This window comes from Panulirus ornatus, chromosome 14, assembly GCF_036320965.1.
Source record: "Panulirus ornatus isolate Po-2019 chromosome 14, ASM3632096v1, whole genome shotgun sequence".
Lineage (NCBI taxonomy): Eukaryota > Metazoa > Arthropoda > Malacostraca > Decapoda > Palinuridae > Panulirus > Panulirus ornatus.
In genome coordinates, this window is record NC_092237.1 from 59045722 (window position 1) to 59067216 (window position 21495).

At 42.1% G+C, this 21495-nt stretch overlaps 2 protein-coding genes across 3 annotated transcripts; both read right to left on the bottom strand.

Annotated features, from left to right (window-relative positions):
* Window positions 1-1736: 1736 nt before the first annotated feature.
* LOC139753475 (crustacean calcium-binding protein 23-like) lies at window positions 1737-12502 on the bottom strand. Of its 2 annotated transcripts, none has more exons than XM_071670032.1 (5): window positions 12345-12502; window positions 6188-6313; window positions 5302-5479; window positions 4460-4669; window positions 1737-3992 (listed from the first exon to the last, which is right to left on the bottom strand). In XM_071670032.1, the coding sequence occupies exons 2-5, from the start codon at window positions 6310-6312 to the stop codon at window positions 3891-3893; spliced, it is 615 nt and encodes a 204-aa protein (XP_071526133.1). In that variant the 5' UTR covers window position 6313; window positions 12345-12502; the 3' UTR covers window positions 1737-3890. The 2 variants fall into 2 exon arrangements, with proteins under 2 accessions (XP_071526133.1, XP_071526134.1); XM_071670033.1 differs by lacking the exon at window positions 12345-12502 and adding an exon at window positions 11550-11713.
* A 2288-nt stretch (window positions 12503-14790) lies between these two features.
* LOC139753472 (digestive cysteine proteinase 3-like) lies at window positions 14791-18698 on the bottom strand. The gene is made up of 7 exons (XM_071670030.1): window positions 18622-18698; window positions 18282-18353; window positions 17483-17635; window positions 17173-17352; window positions 16602-16793; window positions 16246-16411; window positions 14791-15415 (listed from the first exon to the last, which is right to left on the bottom strand). The coding sequence occupies exons 2-7, from the start codon at window positions 18351-18353 to the stop codon at window positions 15207-15209; spliced, it is 972 nt and encodes a 323-aa protein (XP_071526131.1). The 5' UTR covers window positions 18622-18698; the 3' UTR covers window positions 14791-15206.
* Window positions 18699-21495: the final 2797 nt, after the last annotated feature.

Genomic DNA, 21495 nt, shown 5'->3' on the forward strand with positions numbered 1-21495 from the left:
TGATCTGACCTTCCAGAGATTAGCGAAATAAGTGGCTCTGCTATGCAGTCCAGACCATTTAGAGGTAAATAGGATGTTGGGCCTATTTTATATTGTAGCAAGGTATTCTTAACCGGTGACAGGTTGGTAGGGTCAGTGTTGTTGGCAGGGGGGAGGATGGTGTGGCTAGTGATGTAATAGACCATTATTGGCAAAAGTTTGGATGAAGGGTTGAACATTATAACAGTGTGTGTTTTGGTCAGATTTAGAGTGGCAGTGCAGTTATCTGTAACACTTCAGTTGATCAGCAGCTTGTGAGATATCTCTTATCTTACGAAGGAATAATTTCTACACCTGGAGTGCATTAGGCTCTGAATCTAGGCTCGTGTTAGGTTACAAACAGGGAATATTAGACTTTTAATGTGTTATGGTACAGGATCAAGGCTTTGGGTGTGTTGTGCCCTAAACTAAGATTTTTTTCAATTGCTGTGTCTTGGCATTGAAATCCACTTTTAGTACTACAAGGCTCAAAAATGTAAAGTAGGATTGAGCTCAATGATGAGCTGTATTGAACTTTCAATAGAGGTTCTGCCAGGTTTTGCAACTGAAGTATGTTGATTCAACTTAAGCCATCAGATTTTTTAATCCATTTCTTTAAGCTTTAGACTTATAGTTTAAGAGATTAGGATATTCAGCTGTATAAAGCTAGACAGTGTTAGATCTTGAATATATTACACTGCTGGTCTTGTGGGTGAATTCTCTATAGTGGACTCCAGTGGTCATCTTCACAGACTGTATGTGGAATATATACCAAAGTCTTTTTTCATAATCAAGTGTGTAGAGTAGATTTCAGTGTGAGCAGTGTCTAAGGCTGGTCCTAAGATATGTTAGCCTTGCTCTTACCATATGAAAGGGTCATACTCTTGGATGTTTTGAGCTACAAGTTGGGATTGGTTCATATGATCAGGATGTGTTAAGCTCTGAACAAACCCAAGATGCATATACATTCTTGAACATGTAATGCTTTTGTGCTGACATGTGTTAGGCCCTGAGCTTTTAAAGTGCATGGCTCTAAAGTCTTACTGTGCTTAGCTTTGCCCTACACTTCATTAAGGATGAATCTTTTGAATTTGGACATCCACAAGACTTAAACCTAGGATATCTTAACTCTTAAACCAGGCTGTATTAAGCTTTGTACTTTTGATATATTAAGTTTTGCACCTAATCTGTGCTTGACTTTGACGATAAACAGTATCCAGCTTTGAGCTTTATGAGCGTTAGATCTGGGTGATACAATCTAAACTTAAGATGGGCTGTGTTCTGGACTTGGGATATATATATGTCTTGACCTCAGATATGTCAGGCTCTGAATGTGGAAAGTAGAACTCCTAAGCTTAGTGTGCTGAACTCTAGGACTGTACTGTGTAAGGATCTATGTCCAAGTCTGTATTAGCTCCAGAGTCTCACTTGTTTTGAGCATTAGACCCAAAATATTTTTGTCTATTTTGGGGACAGGGGAGAAATAATACTTCCCATGTATTCCCAGCATGTCGTAGAAGGCAACTAAAATGGGAGGGGATGGGAGTTTGAAAATCCTCCCTTCCAGTTTTTACTTTTCCAAAAGAAGGAACAGAGAAAGGGGCCAAGTGAGGATATTCCCTCTAAGGCTCTGACCACTTTTCGTAACGCTACCTCGGTGATGCTGCAAATGGCGAATATATATGAAAAAATTGTGACAACAGGTAGATCTACACATATTTGTTTTAAACAGTTTTATTAGATACAGCTATCAGAAATTAGTGGCAATTTAACTGGCAACCTCATCATTTCTAGAATTTTTGTAGAGCTGTCTTAGCCTATATTTATATCTGCCAGAGTGAAATTCATCCCAGGAGTAAGATTGTGATCATTGTCTTGTAGTCACACCCTCTAGTCTTATGTCTACAATACTGCACCATGGTGATGCCCTGTTGTAGCTAAGCATCGGCGATGTTTGTGAACTTAAAATATCATAAGTAGACAGTGCAGATCTTTGAAAATCACTTTCATATAGGCATCTGTGAGCAGTAGGATAAACAGCCTTGCAGTCCTTAGGAGAATGGACCCCTCTTCCTTCTCCATGATATTGTGTCTTATATTGTAGCTCCTTTATGTTTTGACTGGTTTGTGATTATGTATGGTACAATTATTCTTTAGAATTATCTGCAGTCAAGCACATGAAGTACAGCTTGGTTGTAAAGAGTGGAGTAATAGAGTGCATAAAGGTGCATACACTTGTATACATATTGCTACTGGATCAAAATTTGCTGAAATTTTAGTAGAGATCAGCTGGATTTAAACACATGCGCAGATGGCCGTGGCTCAGCTTTCTTTACCTGCCCAGAAGATGGCCCTCGTACAGTAAAGTAGTTAGAGTCCCCCATATTTTGTAACCACAGTGTCTCTGAAAGTCTGTGATACTTATACATTTCAAAAAATTGTAAATACAACTTTTTTTTGGTAGCCAACTGTTCTCAAACTCTTCTTTCCAAAAGCCATCAGCTCTCAGGCTTTGCTTTCCATAGTCTTCGTCCTCAAACTCTTTTTTCAGTAAACTGTGGTCCTCATACTCCCTTCCCCATTATCTACAGCATTCATACTCTGTTCCCATTCATGTAGGGCATGTACATACTGTTTTCAATAGTTCACTGACCACACACTCTGCTCCCAGTAGTCTAAGACTCTCACTCTCTGATCTTGATAATCCATTAATCTTACACTGTCACTAGCAGGATACAAAACGTGTTTCTGTTGGCAATTGTCATTGAAATTCACACTTTGTGTCTGTAAGTCCTCAAATTTTGTCTTAAATTAGCAAGGGTTTTGACATTATTCTTGACAGTGTCCATGGCTCCCAGATTTTATAGAAACTTAATATCATCACCCTCTACTCTTGGTCAACTTTAGCCATCATCCACTATTCTCAGTACCTTATGACATCACATAATTGCTGATAGTGTCATGTGAGCATATTTTGTTCTGTACAGCTTGCAGTCGCTCTTCATTCCTAATAATCTTTGGTCCTCTCACTTTATTACTACTAGTCTGTAGTATTTACACTCTGTCCCCAGTAGTGTACAACCCTAAGGCACAGTTCCCATAAATCTACAGCCCCCAGACTCAGTTTCTAGCAGTTTACAGCCTTCAGCCTCAGTTCCCAGTAGTTTAAAGGTTTCATGTTGAATCTTCTAGTTTACAGCTGTCACAATCTGTTCCCAAAGCTCTTGGCTCTTGGAGAGTCTTGTTGCTTGTCGTCTTGAACTTTTGTCCCCATTAATCAATGATATTCACTCTCTTCCCAGTAGTTTTCAATATTCATGCCGAGTAACAGGAGACACAAACCTTATTCTTAGTATCCAGTGGTCTCTTGCCATCACATCCTATCTGCAGTAGCTAGTGGCCCTCAGAGTCCTCACCCGTGCAATAATATGAAAGGCCTACACTGTCACTGGGAGTCTACAGTTACCAGGCTCCACTAGAGTCTATAATCATTACACTGCCTCTAGTAGCCCGCAACCCTGAGATAGTTCCCAGTATTCTGTAATCACATTGGGGATCAGTAGTTTATTCCCTTAGACTATAGTCCTCATTGTTGATAGCCTCCATCTCTCATACTCAGCAAGTCTGTGCATACTATCAGTGTTTGTCTCTTGTTTTCTCATGTAGGCCATAGCCCATATGATCTCACTTTGGAAAAAACATATAGACTGCCATCAACTGAGTACGATCCTCATACTTGCCACAAATTGTGTGTAGCCCCCACACTGTGCCACTAGCTGTATATAGCACTCATACAATGATCTCACTGCTACCTGTTACTTATTGTCCTCACACTCTGCCACCTCTAGCACACGGCCCTCGTAGTGTACTATCTACAGTTTCCAACACTTCTTGATGACCTCAATGAAGTACTCATCCTCATCTATGGACTTGCTGATGCCAGAATAGTAATCCAAAAATTCCTCTTTGGTAACCTACAAAGGAAAGGCACAAGTGTTAGTCTTGAGTTTCACCTTCTGTCCATATGTTTTATTATCTCTTCTCTGTTTGTCTTCTTCAGATTTATCCATCATTCATTTCTAGCTAAAATATACAGCTGTATGTTATCTTAGAAAATTGAATTTGTAAGTCAATGAGTGAAGCAAAGCTAAAAAAAAAAAAGTAATTTCTCAGCATATTTATAGTCTATTTATATGTGGGATCCAGGACTATGATACACAGTAATGACTGATTCACTCGTACTGGGGAGAAGCAACACACAAACATCTTCAGCGTAGTTCAAGGCAGTTTTACCTTTAAATCTTATGTTTTAGAATTAAAGTGATAAAATTTTATCTTTTTCTACAAAAGGTGTCAAAAATTTTCATGGGGTTCACAATACATATATGTACACACACACACACAAACTTACACTTAACACTTATGAAAGCACAGTCCCTACCGTTCCATCCTCCTTGGTGGCACCTTCGAATCTGCCAAGAAACTTGGTAAGGATGTCATCTTCTGTGGCGTCGCCAGACAGGACACTGGGGTGACCAGAGGCATCATATTTGTCCTTCACATCCTCCAGGGTCACTACTCCATCCCCAGACTCGTCTAGCACAGCAAAGGCTTCCTCCACCACTGCCACGCGATCCTCATTCATTTCCGGCTTGAGGATAGGGAAGCAAAGTTCACATCAGCTACAAAGTATAAGTAAATCCAACTATTCCATCACCTCAGGTACACAATTCAAGATTTAGTCTTCCAGTAACTTTTTACAAACACTCAAGAGCCTTACTGAACCTCCTTTTATCAGATATATAGACTTTCATATACTAATATCTGTTCCTATGTCTGTCTATGTCCTACAATCTCACCCCAAAGTTCCTAACATAGTCAGATTTTTGAGCATGAGTAACTGGGTGACAAGATTTCTTTTATTTCTTACAGACTCAAATATTACAAAACTAAAGCGGCAGAAGTAACTGAACATTAGATTAGGCTGAGAGGTTTTATTCCATATATCCTGTTGTTGTTGCACACATATTGGCATTATCGTAGTAATTAACCCTGGCCATGAAATGATGAACACTTAAAGAATGTGACCGATAGAAAGCTTTGCTTCAAGATCATAACCCAACTTGTCGGTCCTACAACAAATCATCCAACATGACCCCAGTATCTCAAGGACCCCTACAACCATTCTCACAAGACAAAGGACCCCATCAACCGCCCACCTTGATTTCCACAACTCCACCAACCACACGGAGTGACCCGGCTGGAATCAGTCACACTCATTACCCTTAGTTTGTTTAGGAACTCGTCGTAGTTGACAGAGCCGGTGCCGTCCTCGTCCATGGCGTTGAAGACCTCGGCGATTTCAACCTCGGAGAAGTCGATACCAAAGTTGTTTATGGCCTCGGTCAGTTCCTCCATGTTGAGTGTGCGGCTCCCGTCGTCATCAGCGATGCGGAACATTCTGCAACAAGCACATGCCTCATTTGTGCCTGTTTTATGTACTTGTACACAAACACCCATTAAATTCTACTGCTCACACTCGTATAAATCCTGCAACCACAGTATCCACAGGCAGTCAACATCCATACAGTTTCTGGCACTCAAAAACAGCCCCAACACCGCCACCGAACACATATACTACATTTCCAAGATGCCAAAAGGCAGTGTCTAGTATGTCCAGTACGAGAACCAATAGTTTAGAGAATTAAGTAGTGTCCAGTACCCTTTTAATACCTTCACCCACCCCCTACCGTCCATACGTGTTATCAAGTTACTACATACAGCCTTCAGGGAACAAACTCCTCATGGAACACCTGTGAATAAGCTGCAAAGTTTTCACACTGCCCTAAACATGCTTCAATAATCCATGACACCACACATGATCCCCTCCCACCCACGAATATTACCCCAAAACTTCACTCTAAAGACCTAGATTCGCATCACTTACAAAAGGCCACCAGCATCCACACTCTGATCTCATAGTCAGCCCAAGCACTCCCACAGGGACAATCAACCTCTACACACTATTGAAACAAACCACTCGGCTCGTAGTACTTAACTAATGATCCCTTTAACGCCCACACACATCTGTAAAACTCATACCCCTTATGCTACTCACGCACAATCACCACGCAGCCCTCCCACACGGACATACAACCCTCATACCAACCTTCCGAACCGCAAGATTGCGTTATATCCTTGGGCGAGCAGGAGACACCGCAGCTTGACTTGGGGGCTGTCTGCTTCCTCCGCCTCAGCCTCCGCCGACGCCTTCATGTCGTCCTCTCGGGTCATCCTGGGAAGGTACCATTTTCAGTAGCGTGGGAGGTAGTGGAATGAAAATAGGCAACGAAAGGAGTAAGTGGTAGACGGTGTCCGAATGACGAAGGAAATCAAGATAATGACAGTGAAATTATCTAACACCAGACTGCAGAAAAAGTGAAAAAAGTAGACGATTTAAGTAGCATGGAGAGTATAGGATTATGTGACAAAAGTACCGGAAAGTGTAAAGAGATTAAGGAGGCAATGTAGGAGTACAACATCAAAGGAAGACTTATCTAAACACCAATATTGTCTGTCTCGACAAATCTGTGACATGTCATGATTCTGAACGGTGGTGAAAACTCTGATTCACGACACGACATAAACTAATGAAGAGCAGGTCAAGAGTGGGCGTGTTGATGAATCGTTAATGCTCCCGGGGTAGGGACAAATGCCATCACCGAGCGCAAGGCACCGTTCTCCTCCCACCCAAACCCCTTAAGCAATCGACGCCATCTTAAGACAGTCAGACATGCCACAGGTCACAGTCCACAACCAGCATACAACCTATAATACACCTCCTCCTCCGGACAGGTGCCAACTCCAACCCAATCACAGACTCCCACTACAAAATCACACTGCCTCAAACTTACAATCATCAACATGACCCATAAGTATAACCTTCCTCAGATAAACGTGTATAGATGCCATAAACCCAACGAACATAAATCATTCCTACACCTCTACCTTATTATTTCTTTTTTATGTGAAATGCTTCAGTCACGCAAGAGAAGTATCCAGCACCCTACCAGAAGGCGTGCAGGTTGAGGACATGGATCAATAAGTATCCTGTGTCTGTCTGTCTGTCTGCCTCTCAGTCTGTCTGTCTCTCTGTCTGTCTGTGTCCCCCTAGGATGACCAGAGTCCCTTAAAGACGTTCAGGAGGAAAGAAACGAACAAAAGCAGTTCTTTTTCACTAGCAAACCGTATCGTTTGAGAGTACAACAGTTGCATTATGAATACGTCATACACTCATAAAGACATAATCATACAATCACAAAACACACAGACATGTTCATACACGCATACTTTCCTCTTAAGGTATGACCGCGTCTCATATTTTCATATCATATAAGTTTTACATTATCCCTGGGGATAGGGGAGAAAGAATACTTCCCACGTATTCCCTGCGTGTCGTAGAAGGCGACTAAAAGGGGAGGGAGCGGGGGGCTGGAAATCCTCCCCTCTCGTTTTTTTTTTTTTTAATTTTCCAAAAGAAGGAACAGAGGGGGCCAGGTGAGGATATTCCAAAAAAGGCCCAGTTCTCCGTTCCTAACGCTACCTCGCTAATGCGGGAAATGGCGAATAGTTTAAAAGAAAGAAAAAGAAAAGTTTTACATAAATGTTATCATCACTCACCGTGTTATGTCCCCTTGTTATCAAATATTCAAGGTGTAGTGGTTTATATACCACGATAGCCCTTCAGCCTTGCCCCTGTGTTTCGCTGACCAAACTCAAATTTTTTTCTCATTTTCAACACAGCCTTCCATACTAACTGTTCTCCGCTGTTCTTCTGTTCTTTAGTTGTCCTTGTCAACCTCCCTCGTTGAATCAAGGAGGCTAAGCACATAAAAAAAGAATTATTCACCAATTTCAGAAAAACGATTGTTCTCGAAACTCTTAGCAAGAAAAAATTCTAAACTTATAATGCAGAGATGATTAAGATGTCTTTACTGTATATGAAAGTTATAATCCTAATGGCATGACCTTGGTATGAGGGTAATAATCCTAAAAGTATGCCCTTGATTTGAAGGTGATAATCTAAACTGTATGATCTCAACTGTATCTTTGTTGTCTTAGTATGACATACAGTTGTTGAAGCTGATACATTCCTGGTAATCAAGTATTTCTTCATTAATAATCACCTTTCCAAATGTTCTACTAATTCAGCTTAGTGAGGAATGTTTGAAACAAACATCACACATGTTCAAACATCAGGGAATAGCCGGAGTGTGTGACGAGCCAAGGCGAAACTAATTGGATTTCCGAAAACTGGGTTGAATAATTCCAAGGACACTGGGCTACCCCCTCAAGACCTTGACCAATGCACCATGTGAATTGTGTATTGTTTAGCTCTCCAGTCAAAAGGTCGAATGTGAGTTCGAACGTGGGTGTAAGTCAGGTGTGGGAACAAGAGACTTGAGAGACGAATTGAGACACACAGGAGAGAGAGAGGGGGGGAAATGTAAAATAAACGGAACTGTATCTGGGTCAGAGATGAATAAATCTTGAATCAATTAAACATTCAGTGAGTACATGAATAGGAGAACACCGAGAAAGGCCAAAGGAGACTGGGATAGATTGAGAGATTCAGAGAGAAAGATGGTGGTATAAGAGACATAGAGAATGATATAGACCTGTGAAATGGAGATACGTTCAAGGAAACCAACGACGTGAGCTGGGTGACAAAAGGAGACGCAGAGGACTCTCGCGTGTTATGACTAACCTACTTTGTTTACCTCCTAAGCCATTCGGTTGCCAGGCGACAGACACGCTAACAGACACACCTTCACTCTCGTCTTTCACGACCGGCAAAGTAAACGATTTTTCACTATACCCGCACTGCTCCTCGTGGCCTACGAGATGCATCGTTTGAGAACCATTAAGGATATATGATGAATATCGGTATTTACGAGGTCTGTCTGTCTCGTTAACCCTTAACGGTGATAGTTAGCTTATCATATAGAAGATCAGACTTACAATTTCAAGTATGATGATAACCCCCCAGACTCCCCAGACCCTAAAGAGACCTTTAACCCCAGAGATTCTCACCCCCTAGTTACTCCCTTCCATGCTGGCCCTAGGCACCCAAGAACCCCCCATACAATCGGATCTCAGAACCCCATAGAACATACACATCCCAAACCACAAACACCTAAGAGACAACATAGCCCTGATCCCAGACGCACCACCCCAGAGACCACTTTAACTTCAAGCGCACCTAAATCCGTAGACATCTTGGCCACCAAAAGACTCTAACCCCAGATACTTAGACCTTACTGACCCCGAACCCCGAACACCTTGTCAGAGATCACCCGGTAAGGTGACGACACACCGCAATGCGTCATCATTTGTCAACGTAAATATGTATATCAACAGTAAGATACACCGAAAGTTATATAACCTTAAAGAAAAAAAAATGACCTTAGTCACGGAGCGGCCCACGATATCGTGCGTGCTGCTGGAACGACAGAATATCAATAAGGGTCAGGGAAGACAGACACGAAAGAAAAATCAATAGGCACCTAATTACACAAATTGCTGTAAACACAGACACAAAGAAGAATAAAGGAATGCACTTAATTAAACAGGTAATTATACATACATACAAGCGTGACTGTATCATTAATATTATTATTTTTATTATTACACTACCAAAGACCCGTTTCACGAGAAGGGAAGGGGTGTCTTGAAATCATTTCCTCAAGACCCCTTCTCCGTGGGCTGCTCCTACAATTTCAGAGCTGCGCTACTCCTGTTGAGCAGGGAGAAGATGGATACCCATTCAGGAATTCATTTTGAGGAGACTGTACTCTCGTCAGCTGACCAAGATACAGCCTCCGTTAAACGCCCTTGGATCTCCAAATAGCTCGTTTTCTTTAGTTTCAGTGATGATGTCATTTTGAAATGTGATCTCGTCTGGTAAACTAACTTTAACAGGTGAAGGTGGTCATGATTCAGGTGATGTCGTTTTCATTTTCTTCCATGATAGAAAGAAAACCTTCAAATGGCCAAACGTTTCTGGAGTAGGTAGATCAGATGCCATCCTGTAGGGTACTTAAATGCCATCAGGTATAAAGGCCATTCAGATGAATGATGTAGACCCGTGCCATTTACAAACCACCATGGCTTCATTTCCTGGTACTCTCGCTTCCTAGAAGTGGCCACCTGGCTTAATAATGAGCTAGGGATTGTACCACATTCCTCAACCCTGCGACCAGTCCTGCTCGTACCTACGAGACGGAAGCCTTTCCTATTACCACATTTCCCATGATGATGAATAAGGGATATCCAGGGACAGCGAGATCCATTGAAACTGGTTAGCCTGGTCTGTACAAGTTTCAGTATGATTACTGTGTCAGCCTGGTGGCAATGTATCAACCTGGTAGCAATGTATCAACCTGGTGGCTGGATATAGCTATATATTCTTGATTCATCCCTATCTATTCGAATATCCATCCGTTCAGTGAGTCAATCCATTCACCCATCCATCAATCCATTAATCTACTCATCTATTCATCTATCAGTCCAGCGATCTATCTATCCATCCATGCATCTATCTGTCCACTCCTGCATTCCACACATACCATGGAAGAGGTTCAGTCATCACAACAAACAAGTGACGCACGAAGCTGCTTCACCAACTTTTCGACAGAAGCTTCGGAATCCAACTAGTTACCTATCGTGAAATATCACCAAAAACTCGAACCTACCCAGATGACGGTTTAGCAGGCAATTGTTCACTGAAAAATAAAGGAATGAATAACCACAAATCATAAGATTACCAAAAATTGTTAGATTATTATAGTACAGATAAACAAGTTATGAAAATAGTATTTTTTCCGAGAAAATGGCGAACCTGCTTCGAAAGTCTTACTTGAAAACTTGGCTTTCATTGTATAACATACAAGAAATTACTTATATTGTGATGAGGAAGATTCAGATATTGTGAACGTACTTACTTCAAGTGGCAGTCAAATGTGCGGAAACATTTATGTGCTGAAACATTCTTAACGTATGAAATGCTACAATAACACACCCACTTGGATCCTCTTGGCCTCGTTAACAAATTTTCTAAAAACAAACTCAACCTCTAACTGAAATATTAAATAAGCTCTACAGTTTATGAAAGAACAACTAAATTTACCTGATGTATCATAACCTTCAAATACTAATATTCCAAAATGAAGCTTACTAAAAGCTTCATAATGTTTGTTTACCACTTCATCTGGTTCCGTCCAGTAGCGAGAGCGAACCAGCCACACCTTACCTCCCTTCATCATTCATGATGTAATACCTAAGTCATATAATGGCAGTATATACGCCAGAGCTGACGCCAGAACTAACAAGAATGCCGCCACCTCTCCATTGATCCTACGCTTGATACCACCCTCATAATCTCGGTCATTTTTCTCACGAATTTTGAGACTTCGAGCGCTAGAATGTAAACAGATATCTTGGTTTTTATGTAGTGGAATTACATCACCGACCTGAATTACGTTGAGTCGAGAGAGAGAATGTCTTCCAAACACTTGCACGTCCAAAGGTCGTCTGAGACAACGCTGGTCATCCTACCTGTCCACCCCTGCAGTCCACACATGCCATAGAAGAGGTTCAGTCATCACAACAAACAAGTGACGCACGAAGCTGCTTCACCAACTTTTCGAGAGAAGCTTCGGAATCTAACTAGTTACCTATCGTGAAATATCACCAAAAACTCGAACCTACCCAGATGACGGTTTAGCAGGCAATTGTTCACTGAAAAATAAAGGAATGAATAACCACAAATCATAAGATAACCAAAACTTATGTTAGATTATTATAGTACAGATAAACAAGTTAGGAAAATGGTATTTCTTGCGAGAAAATGGCGAACCTGCTTCGAAAGTCTTACTTGAAAGCTTGGCTTTCATTGTATAACATACAAGAAATTACTTATATTGTGATGAGGAAGATTCAAATATTGTGAACGTACTTACTTCAAGTGGCAGTCAAATGTGCGGAAACATTTATGTGCTGAAACATTTTTGACGTATGAAATGCTACAATAACACACCCACTTGATCCTCTTGGCCTCAACAAATTTTCTAAAAACAAACCCAACCTCTGACTGAAATATTAAATAAGCTCCACAGTTTATGAAAGAACAACTTAATTTACCTGATGTATCATAACCTTCAAATACTAATATTCCAAAATGAAGCTTACTAAAAGCTTCATTGTCTTCGAGCGCTAGAATGTAAACAGATATCTTGGTTTTTATGTAGTGGAATTACATCACCGACCTGAATTAAGCAGAGTCGAGAGAGAATGTCTTCCAAACACTTGCACGTCCAAAGGTTGTCTGAGACAACGCTGGTCATCCTACCTTCCCCGCACCACCCACTGTTGCCAGTCCCACCTTGTACGAGAAGCCAGTGTTGCGAGCGCCCCACACACACACACACACACACACACATGACCCCTACCACTTTTCTTTCATGCATCTCAATAAATGACTGGCAAAGTTAGCTTTACTTACGGGAGTTGGAATTTCTGGATTGTTACGTTCAGTGTTTATTCATTTCTTTACCTTATCATGATTATTTCGTTTTTAGAACTTATAACTTATTTATGTTATTCTTATCTTAATGCAAGTAGTTCAGTGATTAAGCAAAGCTCCTTTGGTCAGAACTTATATAAAGCATCACCGATTATCCTCGTAGGTTCCAGGGTCCAGACGTCCAGGGTCCAGACCCTCTTGGAAACTTGATTGAAGACTCGAACGTCAATAATCTTCCAGGAACGCCCCCTTTTGTCGCAGCAACAACAGGAGAACCACAAGCATATCTCAACAGTTGGCGATGTCAGACACATGAATGCTTCGTCCCAATCCGAGCGTAGGTTCGAACCCATTCCCTAATGGTTTCGTTGACCTTAATTCAGAGTCGAACACTGATTGCATGCGTGTGTGTGTGTTTGTTGTGTGCATCAGAGCGTGAACACTATATCTAATTGAGCTGGAATGTGGGGAAAACTGGTGCATGAAATTATTATATTCATAGTTTTAGCTTTTGTGTCCGGGTGGTTCCATGCATGGGTGTAATTGCTTGTACGTGCGTGGAGAATAAAGGCCTTTGTATGTCCCGTGAACACGAGAAACAGGAACGGCATTAGTGTGTTAGGATGAGGAAGTCCTATAGGCAGATGTGAGGTCATCAACCCCTCAATGATGGTGGAGGTTTAGTCTGTGTGTTTCTCATTGTCGTCAGACGTGTTTATCTAGCCATATGTAAATAAAGGGAAGAGGGTTCTACACTCGTAGAGCACTACCAACCCCATCTCTCCTGTCTATGCCATCGAGATGCCAAGTACTTGGTAGGGTTTATTCCAACCCTCCACCAGCCTTACACTAACCAAGCATATCTCTACATCCTATGTGTGCCATTTCGAGTGTCTTAGACCTACGATAATATGAATTTGGATCCACAGCTGTGAGCGTATACATTCCTTTGTTTATTTCACTTTTTACTGTGAAAAACCTTAAATAAACTTTTCTATCTAATTATCAGTGAGAGTTGTGGGTGTGGATGTTGTATTCTGCATGATCTTATCGCCATGTCTCACATGCCAACATAACCCCAATATTCGATATCTGTTTTATGTCAGTACATTGTGGGAACATTGTCACTATGACCTGGAGGTTATTAGTGTTAGCGTGTGATGAATGAAAGGTCTGATGTCATAGGAAATTTAAGTTTTTTTTTCATTCATTTGTAAGAAGTGTTATTAGAATGATAGTTTTCGCTAGCTAACTCGCTGACGCGGAAGACGGCGATCAAGTATAATAGATAAATAGATAAATAAATTATATATATATATATATATATATATATATATATATATATATATATATATATATATATATATATATATATATATATATATATATACAGAGAGAGAGAGAGAGACGTTGTATATAACGTATCTTAATCAGGAAGTAACTAATGCTCTTAACGCCCATCGTATTAACAATAACCGTATTACATTACGGGGAATCGATCTAGGGTATTGTCATGCACCTTGGCAACGCTTCACAGTCTGACATGGCGTTGGCCTCTGCTGTGTTGATGCCTTGTCGCCATGGCAACGTCAGGTCCCCCTACTCCATTGATTGTGCACCACAGTATGACTTGGGCAATCAACTATAATGGGTTGCTTTAAATTGGGCTTGGCTCTCTCTCTCCTCTCTCTCTCTCTCTCTCTCTCTCTCTCTCTCTCTCTCTCTCTCTCTCTGCTATTGATGTAACATGACCCCCGGAGGCAACGTGAAGGGCGTGCGTATGTATTCCTTCAAGCGCCGTGTACATCATACGTCATTCCGAAGAACCCGGTTCTAAGTCTGGTGAATCACTGGATGGATCTATAGTGCTGGTGGGACATCGAGATCGGAGACAGCATCTGCGTGAGCGTCACAGAGCCAAACGTCCTTGGTTGAACCCAAACACTTGGGCCGTAGGCTTACTGCTTGCCGGGGACGTAAACAACGTCAAGTTATAACAACCACTGGGTTAAAACATCTTGAACACATTCATGACTTGTAAAGGGAAATTCTATAACCCGATGCATTCTACGTATATGGCTCTAATCACCTCGCTCATCACGACCTATGAAGTACCACTCTATTGGACACTTGTCCTAATTGAGGAAGCTTACGAGAAAAAAAAAGACGTAAATGAAACGAATCACGAGTCCTTTAAGATGTTCTTTATACCATAACATGACATATAGTGTTTTGAAGCTACGATGTTTCTCGAAACACGTGAGACATATTCAGTTTCCATCAGAACTTAACATGAAGAGATCATATCATATATCTGTTCCTATACGTGATAATCTTCGTCCTCTATGAAATCGCTCCTATACATCCTATATGAGTATTATCGAAATTATAAGGAAAAGAATTGGTCTATGTAATTTCTTATTCATTTCATTGTACTTTCGATTGACGAAGAACAAGATTACGTTGAGGATGGCTCTTCTTTCTCATGGAGTTCTCCGTGGACGTTCCTCATTATTCCCCCTCCCTCCCGTAGTGGTGTGACCCCTCACTTACCCAGGTTCAGGAGTCGTGGGTGACGAAGGGTCAGTCAGTACTGCCACGAGATCTAGACCAGAGGGTAAGACGCCTGGGTAGCGATACCGCAGTTGTTATCTTTGTTGCGGGACATCTTGATGTAGCCCTTGTCGCCCCAGCTGGCATTCCAGGAGTTCTTGACCAGCCAGTAGTCACCGCCGTTGTGAGCGACGCCGTAGCCCACCGCCAGCACACCGTGGTCCAGGAAGGTCGAGGAACACCCGGGGTCATAGTAAACACCTGCGACGGAGAGACAAGCGTTAGCAAGGTCGTGTGGCGAGGTCTTCCTCAGGTCACCCAACTGAAAGTCCCTCCGTCTTACTATGTGCTTGACGTAGGAAAGAATTCTATAGATAGAAAGGTATTAAGAAGTTCAGAAATTCCTTCGTGTGGGACGTAATCCGATATTCCCTAGTTACGAGGGTATTTAGAAATTCCCCAGTGAGGAGTATAGGTAGAAATAGGTATATAGATGTATGCAATATAGACATATACACCTGATGAATCCCTCACACGAAGTCATACTAATCAGTTTAATGCTACGCGAGGATACGCTGCCAAATACACCGTCCTGGATAACGCTGTGTATGATACAGTGAGGATGGACGTTTTATGTCCGATGTAGACGAGAATAATACTTCCGGCGCCCTCACCAACGCCCTAGATTACTGTTATAGACACTTGGAAGGTAAAGCCGAGGGTGCCTGGGACGTGAATGCAAGCCACACTGCGTGCACAACAAGACCATCTACACAGGACTCATCATACCACGAATTTCCCGCTGTCTTACGTGATCCTGGAGTAGGATCCTACGTTCTAGTAACAGGATTAGAAGCTCCAATTAACTCAGCAAAATGATAGAAAGCAATGTATATTCAGAGGTTCTGCTAGATCCCCGAGACTGGTTGGATAATTACCACTTAGACACACCCTGTGCATGTGTAAGAATTTGTGTATGCATGATACAAGTTATGTATGTATGTATTTTAAGTGTATGTGTGTATGTGTGTGTGTGTGTGTGTGTGTGTGTGTGTGTGTGTGTGTGTGTGTGTGTGTGTATCTTTACTAACCATCGCTGTAGAAGTGGAAGGTTGAGCGGGAGGCGTCGATGGCCACAGAGACGGGGCCTACGTCAGCGACAGCCTTCTTGAGAGCCGCCTCGTTGCCTTGCTCTACATCCACGTAGCCGGTGACAGTGGCACCAACGTTGGCCGGGTTGAAGCGGCATTTACCATCCTACAGACCGGGAGAGAGAAGAAAGTTCGAGAGATATCTCATTTTTCTCTTCCCACTAATAAAGGGATGTACAGACATATTCAGAAGGGCCTTGTAAGCGCTAAAATGAATCAGCCAGAGCTGGAAATATCATATCAAGACCTCTGGTCCTTCATGACAAAACGAGTTCGTAGTCCTTAGCTATACTAACCACAGCTTCGTAAGGGTACGATGCCTCTGTGTCGATGCCCTTGTTGGCCTTGATGTAACGGAAGGCGCTGTCCATCAGTCCTCCTCCACAGCCGAAGTTACCAAAGTCACCAGAGCAGTCGACCAGGTTCTGCTCAGAGAGGCTCACCAACTTCCCCTCCTTCAAGAAATGCTGGCCCTCCAAGGAGCCAGTCTGTGGGAGGTAAACAGGACCTTGGAATCGTAGTTTCAAGGGCGGGAAAAGTATGTAGAATAAGACAATTTGTCTCAAAGAAAAAAAAAACAATTATACAATGGAATTTAATTGTGCCATCGAGGGACAATGGAGAAAAGATAAGTCTAATAGACAAGCAATACTTTACCCAAATGGATAACAACTTTCTCGAAGAGAATTGATGGAGGAGAAACGATACTTTCTGCGCAAGAAGAGTTTCTTGGAGAGACAAACACGTCGCTTACTGTTTGCTTAACACAGACAGGCCACCGTCTACAGAAACAGACCACTGGCTGACAGACCATGACCAAAGAAGTTCCACAGACGAGGATCGCTTACGCACAGTTAGATTACTCACCGCGGAAAAAGCCCAGCAGGACCCACACTGCGCCTGGTCCTTGACGGGGGTGACGGCGCCCTTTGTGCGCCAGTCCACTTCCTTGGGGACGTTGGAGCCTCCGTCGGTGAGCTTAGCTATGGGGTGAGTCACAGTCGGCATGACGTATCCATTCATCGCAGCGTTGATCTCGTCATTCGTCTGTCGCATTAAAGGTGATATTAATCTTTCATGTGTTTCAGTTAGATCTAATGCATTCGCACCATAAGATGAACAGTAATAAGTACACTCGGTATCATGGTATCTACGAACATTATGGACAAGGACTGACCATGTCTCCGAACTGGTTCATCTTCAGGGTGAAGGTGACGTCGCCGTTCTCAAATTTGGCATTGTGGTCGTCGATGAACTGCTGGTTCTGCTCGAACACACTCTGGCGGTAGCGCTCCTCCGCTGCACTCCCATAGTGGCGGCCATACTGAGCCTGTGGGAGCCAACACACTCAAGGAACATGTACCACCACATCAGACGAGCATCAAGAGTCTCGAAAATAAGAATGAATAGTTTCGATGTGAGCAGTGAATCTATGAGGAGATGCAAGGGTCAAAGTTTTCTCCTGATCTGCTTTGAATGGCTTAACCAGAAACAAAACTGTTGGTTTAACAAGAAAAAAAATAATATTACAGAGGGGGAAAAAATGGCTTGACAAGATATAGAACATTTGGCGGTAGTGTCCAACATCGTTGGCACACAGTGTCAACCACCCAGGTCAGCAGAACTATGCATAAGGAACCGTCCTTTCGTCACAGAATAGCCAGCATCGAGGAAGTTAGAACCTCTGGCGTCTGTCAGGGGAAATCTTGTTTCGTTCTTTAATAAATCTGCTGTTCCTAGAGGCAGAGTGCGATTTGCCAATATATTTATGTTATCCTCAATGAAGGTCACAAATGTGAACTTGAATAACAAATAGGAGCATTAAAACTATATGTAAGGTTTGCTACATTGGAAAAGGTCATGTTTGCCACAGAAACATTCTACTGAGTGGTTATCATTTCTTATCTTCTCCCCTAACTGTCAAATCTCCCACGTTATCCTAGTCTGGTTGAGAGTGAAACAAAAAGTTTGGTTACCTTAAAGAGTAGCCAGGGTCGAGAGGCGGAGGCCAGGGCAACGCCACAGAGCAGCAGTATCGCTACCTTCATCTGTAAACACAAACCCAATGAGGAAAAGGAATGATTCATAGGATTCCAGGCAGCACCAGAGGACAAATCCTTCAAGATACCTTGAAATCTGGCTTTTGATTTGATGCTCACAAGTGATTCTGTATAGTTCATGACTTGACCTGAAGAATTCCATTCACTGAAGATTCAAAAGTACAAATCACTGAAGTATAATGTGAAGAAGTCTCTCATTACGAATACTTTAATTCTTACGTGACAAGCGTGTAATTCGTTTGTCAAGGAAGCTTACCTTGCTTGCTTGCGTCCGGAACGAAGTGCTTGAATGAGGCCTGCTTGTGGGTATATATACAAGAGTTCCGTGGGAGGCGAAACAAGAATCGTGGGAGGCAGAACACCGGTCCTTGTTTTCGGTTATCTGCTACCTCCAGCACCCTCTCCCTCCTCCCATGTTGCCACTGCCACTAACCCCACTACCACCTCCTGCTGCATACATGGCATTCAAACCTATGACGCACTTGAATATCTTAAAAGAAAAGAGTATTAAATCCGAATACGTTAAATATTCTGACGATACCTCTCTCTGAACACTGAAAGATGTGAAGTGGGATGTGGCATTCCTATCTATCAAAATATTCAGGAAATTCGCTACGAGAAGAGAAGGGTCTCACAATGACTGAGAAGCTGCTAATATTGTGACAATTTTCCTGAGAGGAGATTGAAGATGCATTTCGAGCTACCGTCTTATCGGCCTTACAGCAGTTCTAGGAAAATTCTTGAAAACAAAAACCAGGAAAATCGTCAAATGTTCAGATGATAAACGTAACCACTTATCAACATGGCAGCTCAAATAAAGATCATGTTTAACGAATCTGACACAATTCTTTAGTCATATATGTAACAGCTGAGATTCCAAAAATTCCCTTATACGTTATCTACTTTCATAAATCCTTCAATCATTTGTCGCAGAAAAGAATTATGTGTAAAATTGAAACACGTCACAGGACTTCGAAAAACCGGCTTACGATTAGGAAGCAACGTTTGATACTCAATGGACAAACAATGGTTTGGCTTAAAATGATAAGTGGGGCATTATAAGGAGTACGCTGCTCAATCCTGATCACTAGACTTGATGAAAGACGATAGAAAAACTAGAACAAATTCAGAGAAGAACAACAAAACGAATTCTGTCGCTCAGACATAAGTGAAAATCTACAGACCCCGAATTTCTTCTCTCTAGAATGAAAAAGTGTAAAGTATCCTCCATCACCCTCCCCTGCCACAACCAGCAACCCCTGCTCCAGCCAACCCCTGCCTCTCCTGCGACCAGCAATGCCCTGCTGCCTCTCACGACTCCTCATCCTCCATCCTTTTCTTCTAGGATGTAATTACCCAACAACGCTCATTATTACTACAGACACATAGTCTCCACACCGTGTGATGTATAGCCTCAAGGTGTCCTCCCTAGGGAAAAAAAAGTAAGTCGTTATCTATGACCATAACAAGTGTAATAATTGCTTACACAAAACGTATCTGAGTAGCCAATTTTTCTCACGGTGTGTGGTGTAATGAAACAGTCTCTCTGTTGCTTTAGCTTTCAGTTTGCAGTGGCAACAGTAGAGGCTTATTCTTCCATTCTGAACTAGGAGGGAAAAGAATAATTCTCGATCTGTTTCACTGAAAGATTACTACTCCAAGATGATCACGCATTTTCCAAGACAAAGGAGTTCTCTTCTGCATTTCTCATTCACAAATCTATTTAGCAGTGCTGTTTACCTTCCTTTAACAGCACTGTTTATAATAGTCATGTCTGTCTGTCTTTCTGTGTGTCTGTGGCTATCATAAATAATCTAGAAATGTCATAGAAAATGTTTATCATCCTTCACTAATTGTTGACATTTGAAGTGTCATACCTCAAAGCTCTGATACTGGTACTCTTACCCTTTAGGACTGGTACTATTACCCTTTAGAGAATTGGTACCCTTAGATTCTGAGATTGGTAACCTTTATTTAACTCTGAGGCTGATGTATTTCATCCCTGAAGCTGATGATACCTTTAGACTCTATGATAGGTTCCCTCAAACTCTTGGACAGGTACCCTTAAACTCTAAACTGTCTTCTTATAGTCAGGTACGGGTGCCCTTAAACTCATGTATACATACCCTCACACTCTGGGACTAGTTCCCTCAACCTCTGAAACTGGAGGCCTTAAGCTGTGACATCTGGTATTGATGCATCTTTAACTCTAGGGTGAGTGTATCCCTCCCATTAAGTATATACAAAGGTGGGATCTGACATTTCATGCTTCCCATTCGGGTCGATGGTGAGGAAGAGGGTGGCATGAGTGTGTGTGTGTGTGTGTGTGGATACACTTTCTTTAACCCTGCTACTGGGTCCCAGTTTTTGAATTCGATTCCTTTGCTCATCTAGTTAAGATAACTCTATTTTCTTTGTCATTTTATCTTCCTTTATGAGTTTTACTTCTCTCTGATAAACCAATGACATCTGCTGGCTGATCAACTTGACTGCTGATGTCTAGTCTACATCTTTTAAGAGATGAGGTTCACAGATATAGTCCCGTAGCTTAATGAGGTCCACAGACCCACTAAACCCGATTGATGAGATCCGCAGGCCCACTCCCCTAGCTAATTAGGTCCGCAAGTCCACTTCTATAACTAATAAGCCCCTAGGCCCTACTTCCTTTAATGATGACGTCTGTCAGCCCACTATCTGAAAATGTGCTGGTCATGAACCTTCAGTGGTGTCGTGTTGTTGGTTCCAACTCCACTGATTAAACACGTGCCGAGCGATTGTCACCAGGTGTCACTAGTCACTGAGGTTGCTCGTACTTGGTATACCCAGGACGCTATCAGGATCGTATCTCTTCCCAGTTTACGAGAGATAAGCAATTCTAGAAAAACAATGAAACAAACAAGTTCTTCTGCACTTGTTTCCATAGAATGGAGGGTATCATATGGTTTGTGAATATAGGGAGTCTCTTCAAAGGTTCCACAGAAAACAAATGAGCGTCGTCTAATTAGACAACATGAGGGAGAGAGAGAGAGAGAGAGAGAGAGCTTGTCCGTATTTTTGCGTGTACGTTTCTGTGTACAAGTCTTTCTAAATGTATATGTACGCAAGCTTCCGTGTGTCTCATGTACGTGTT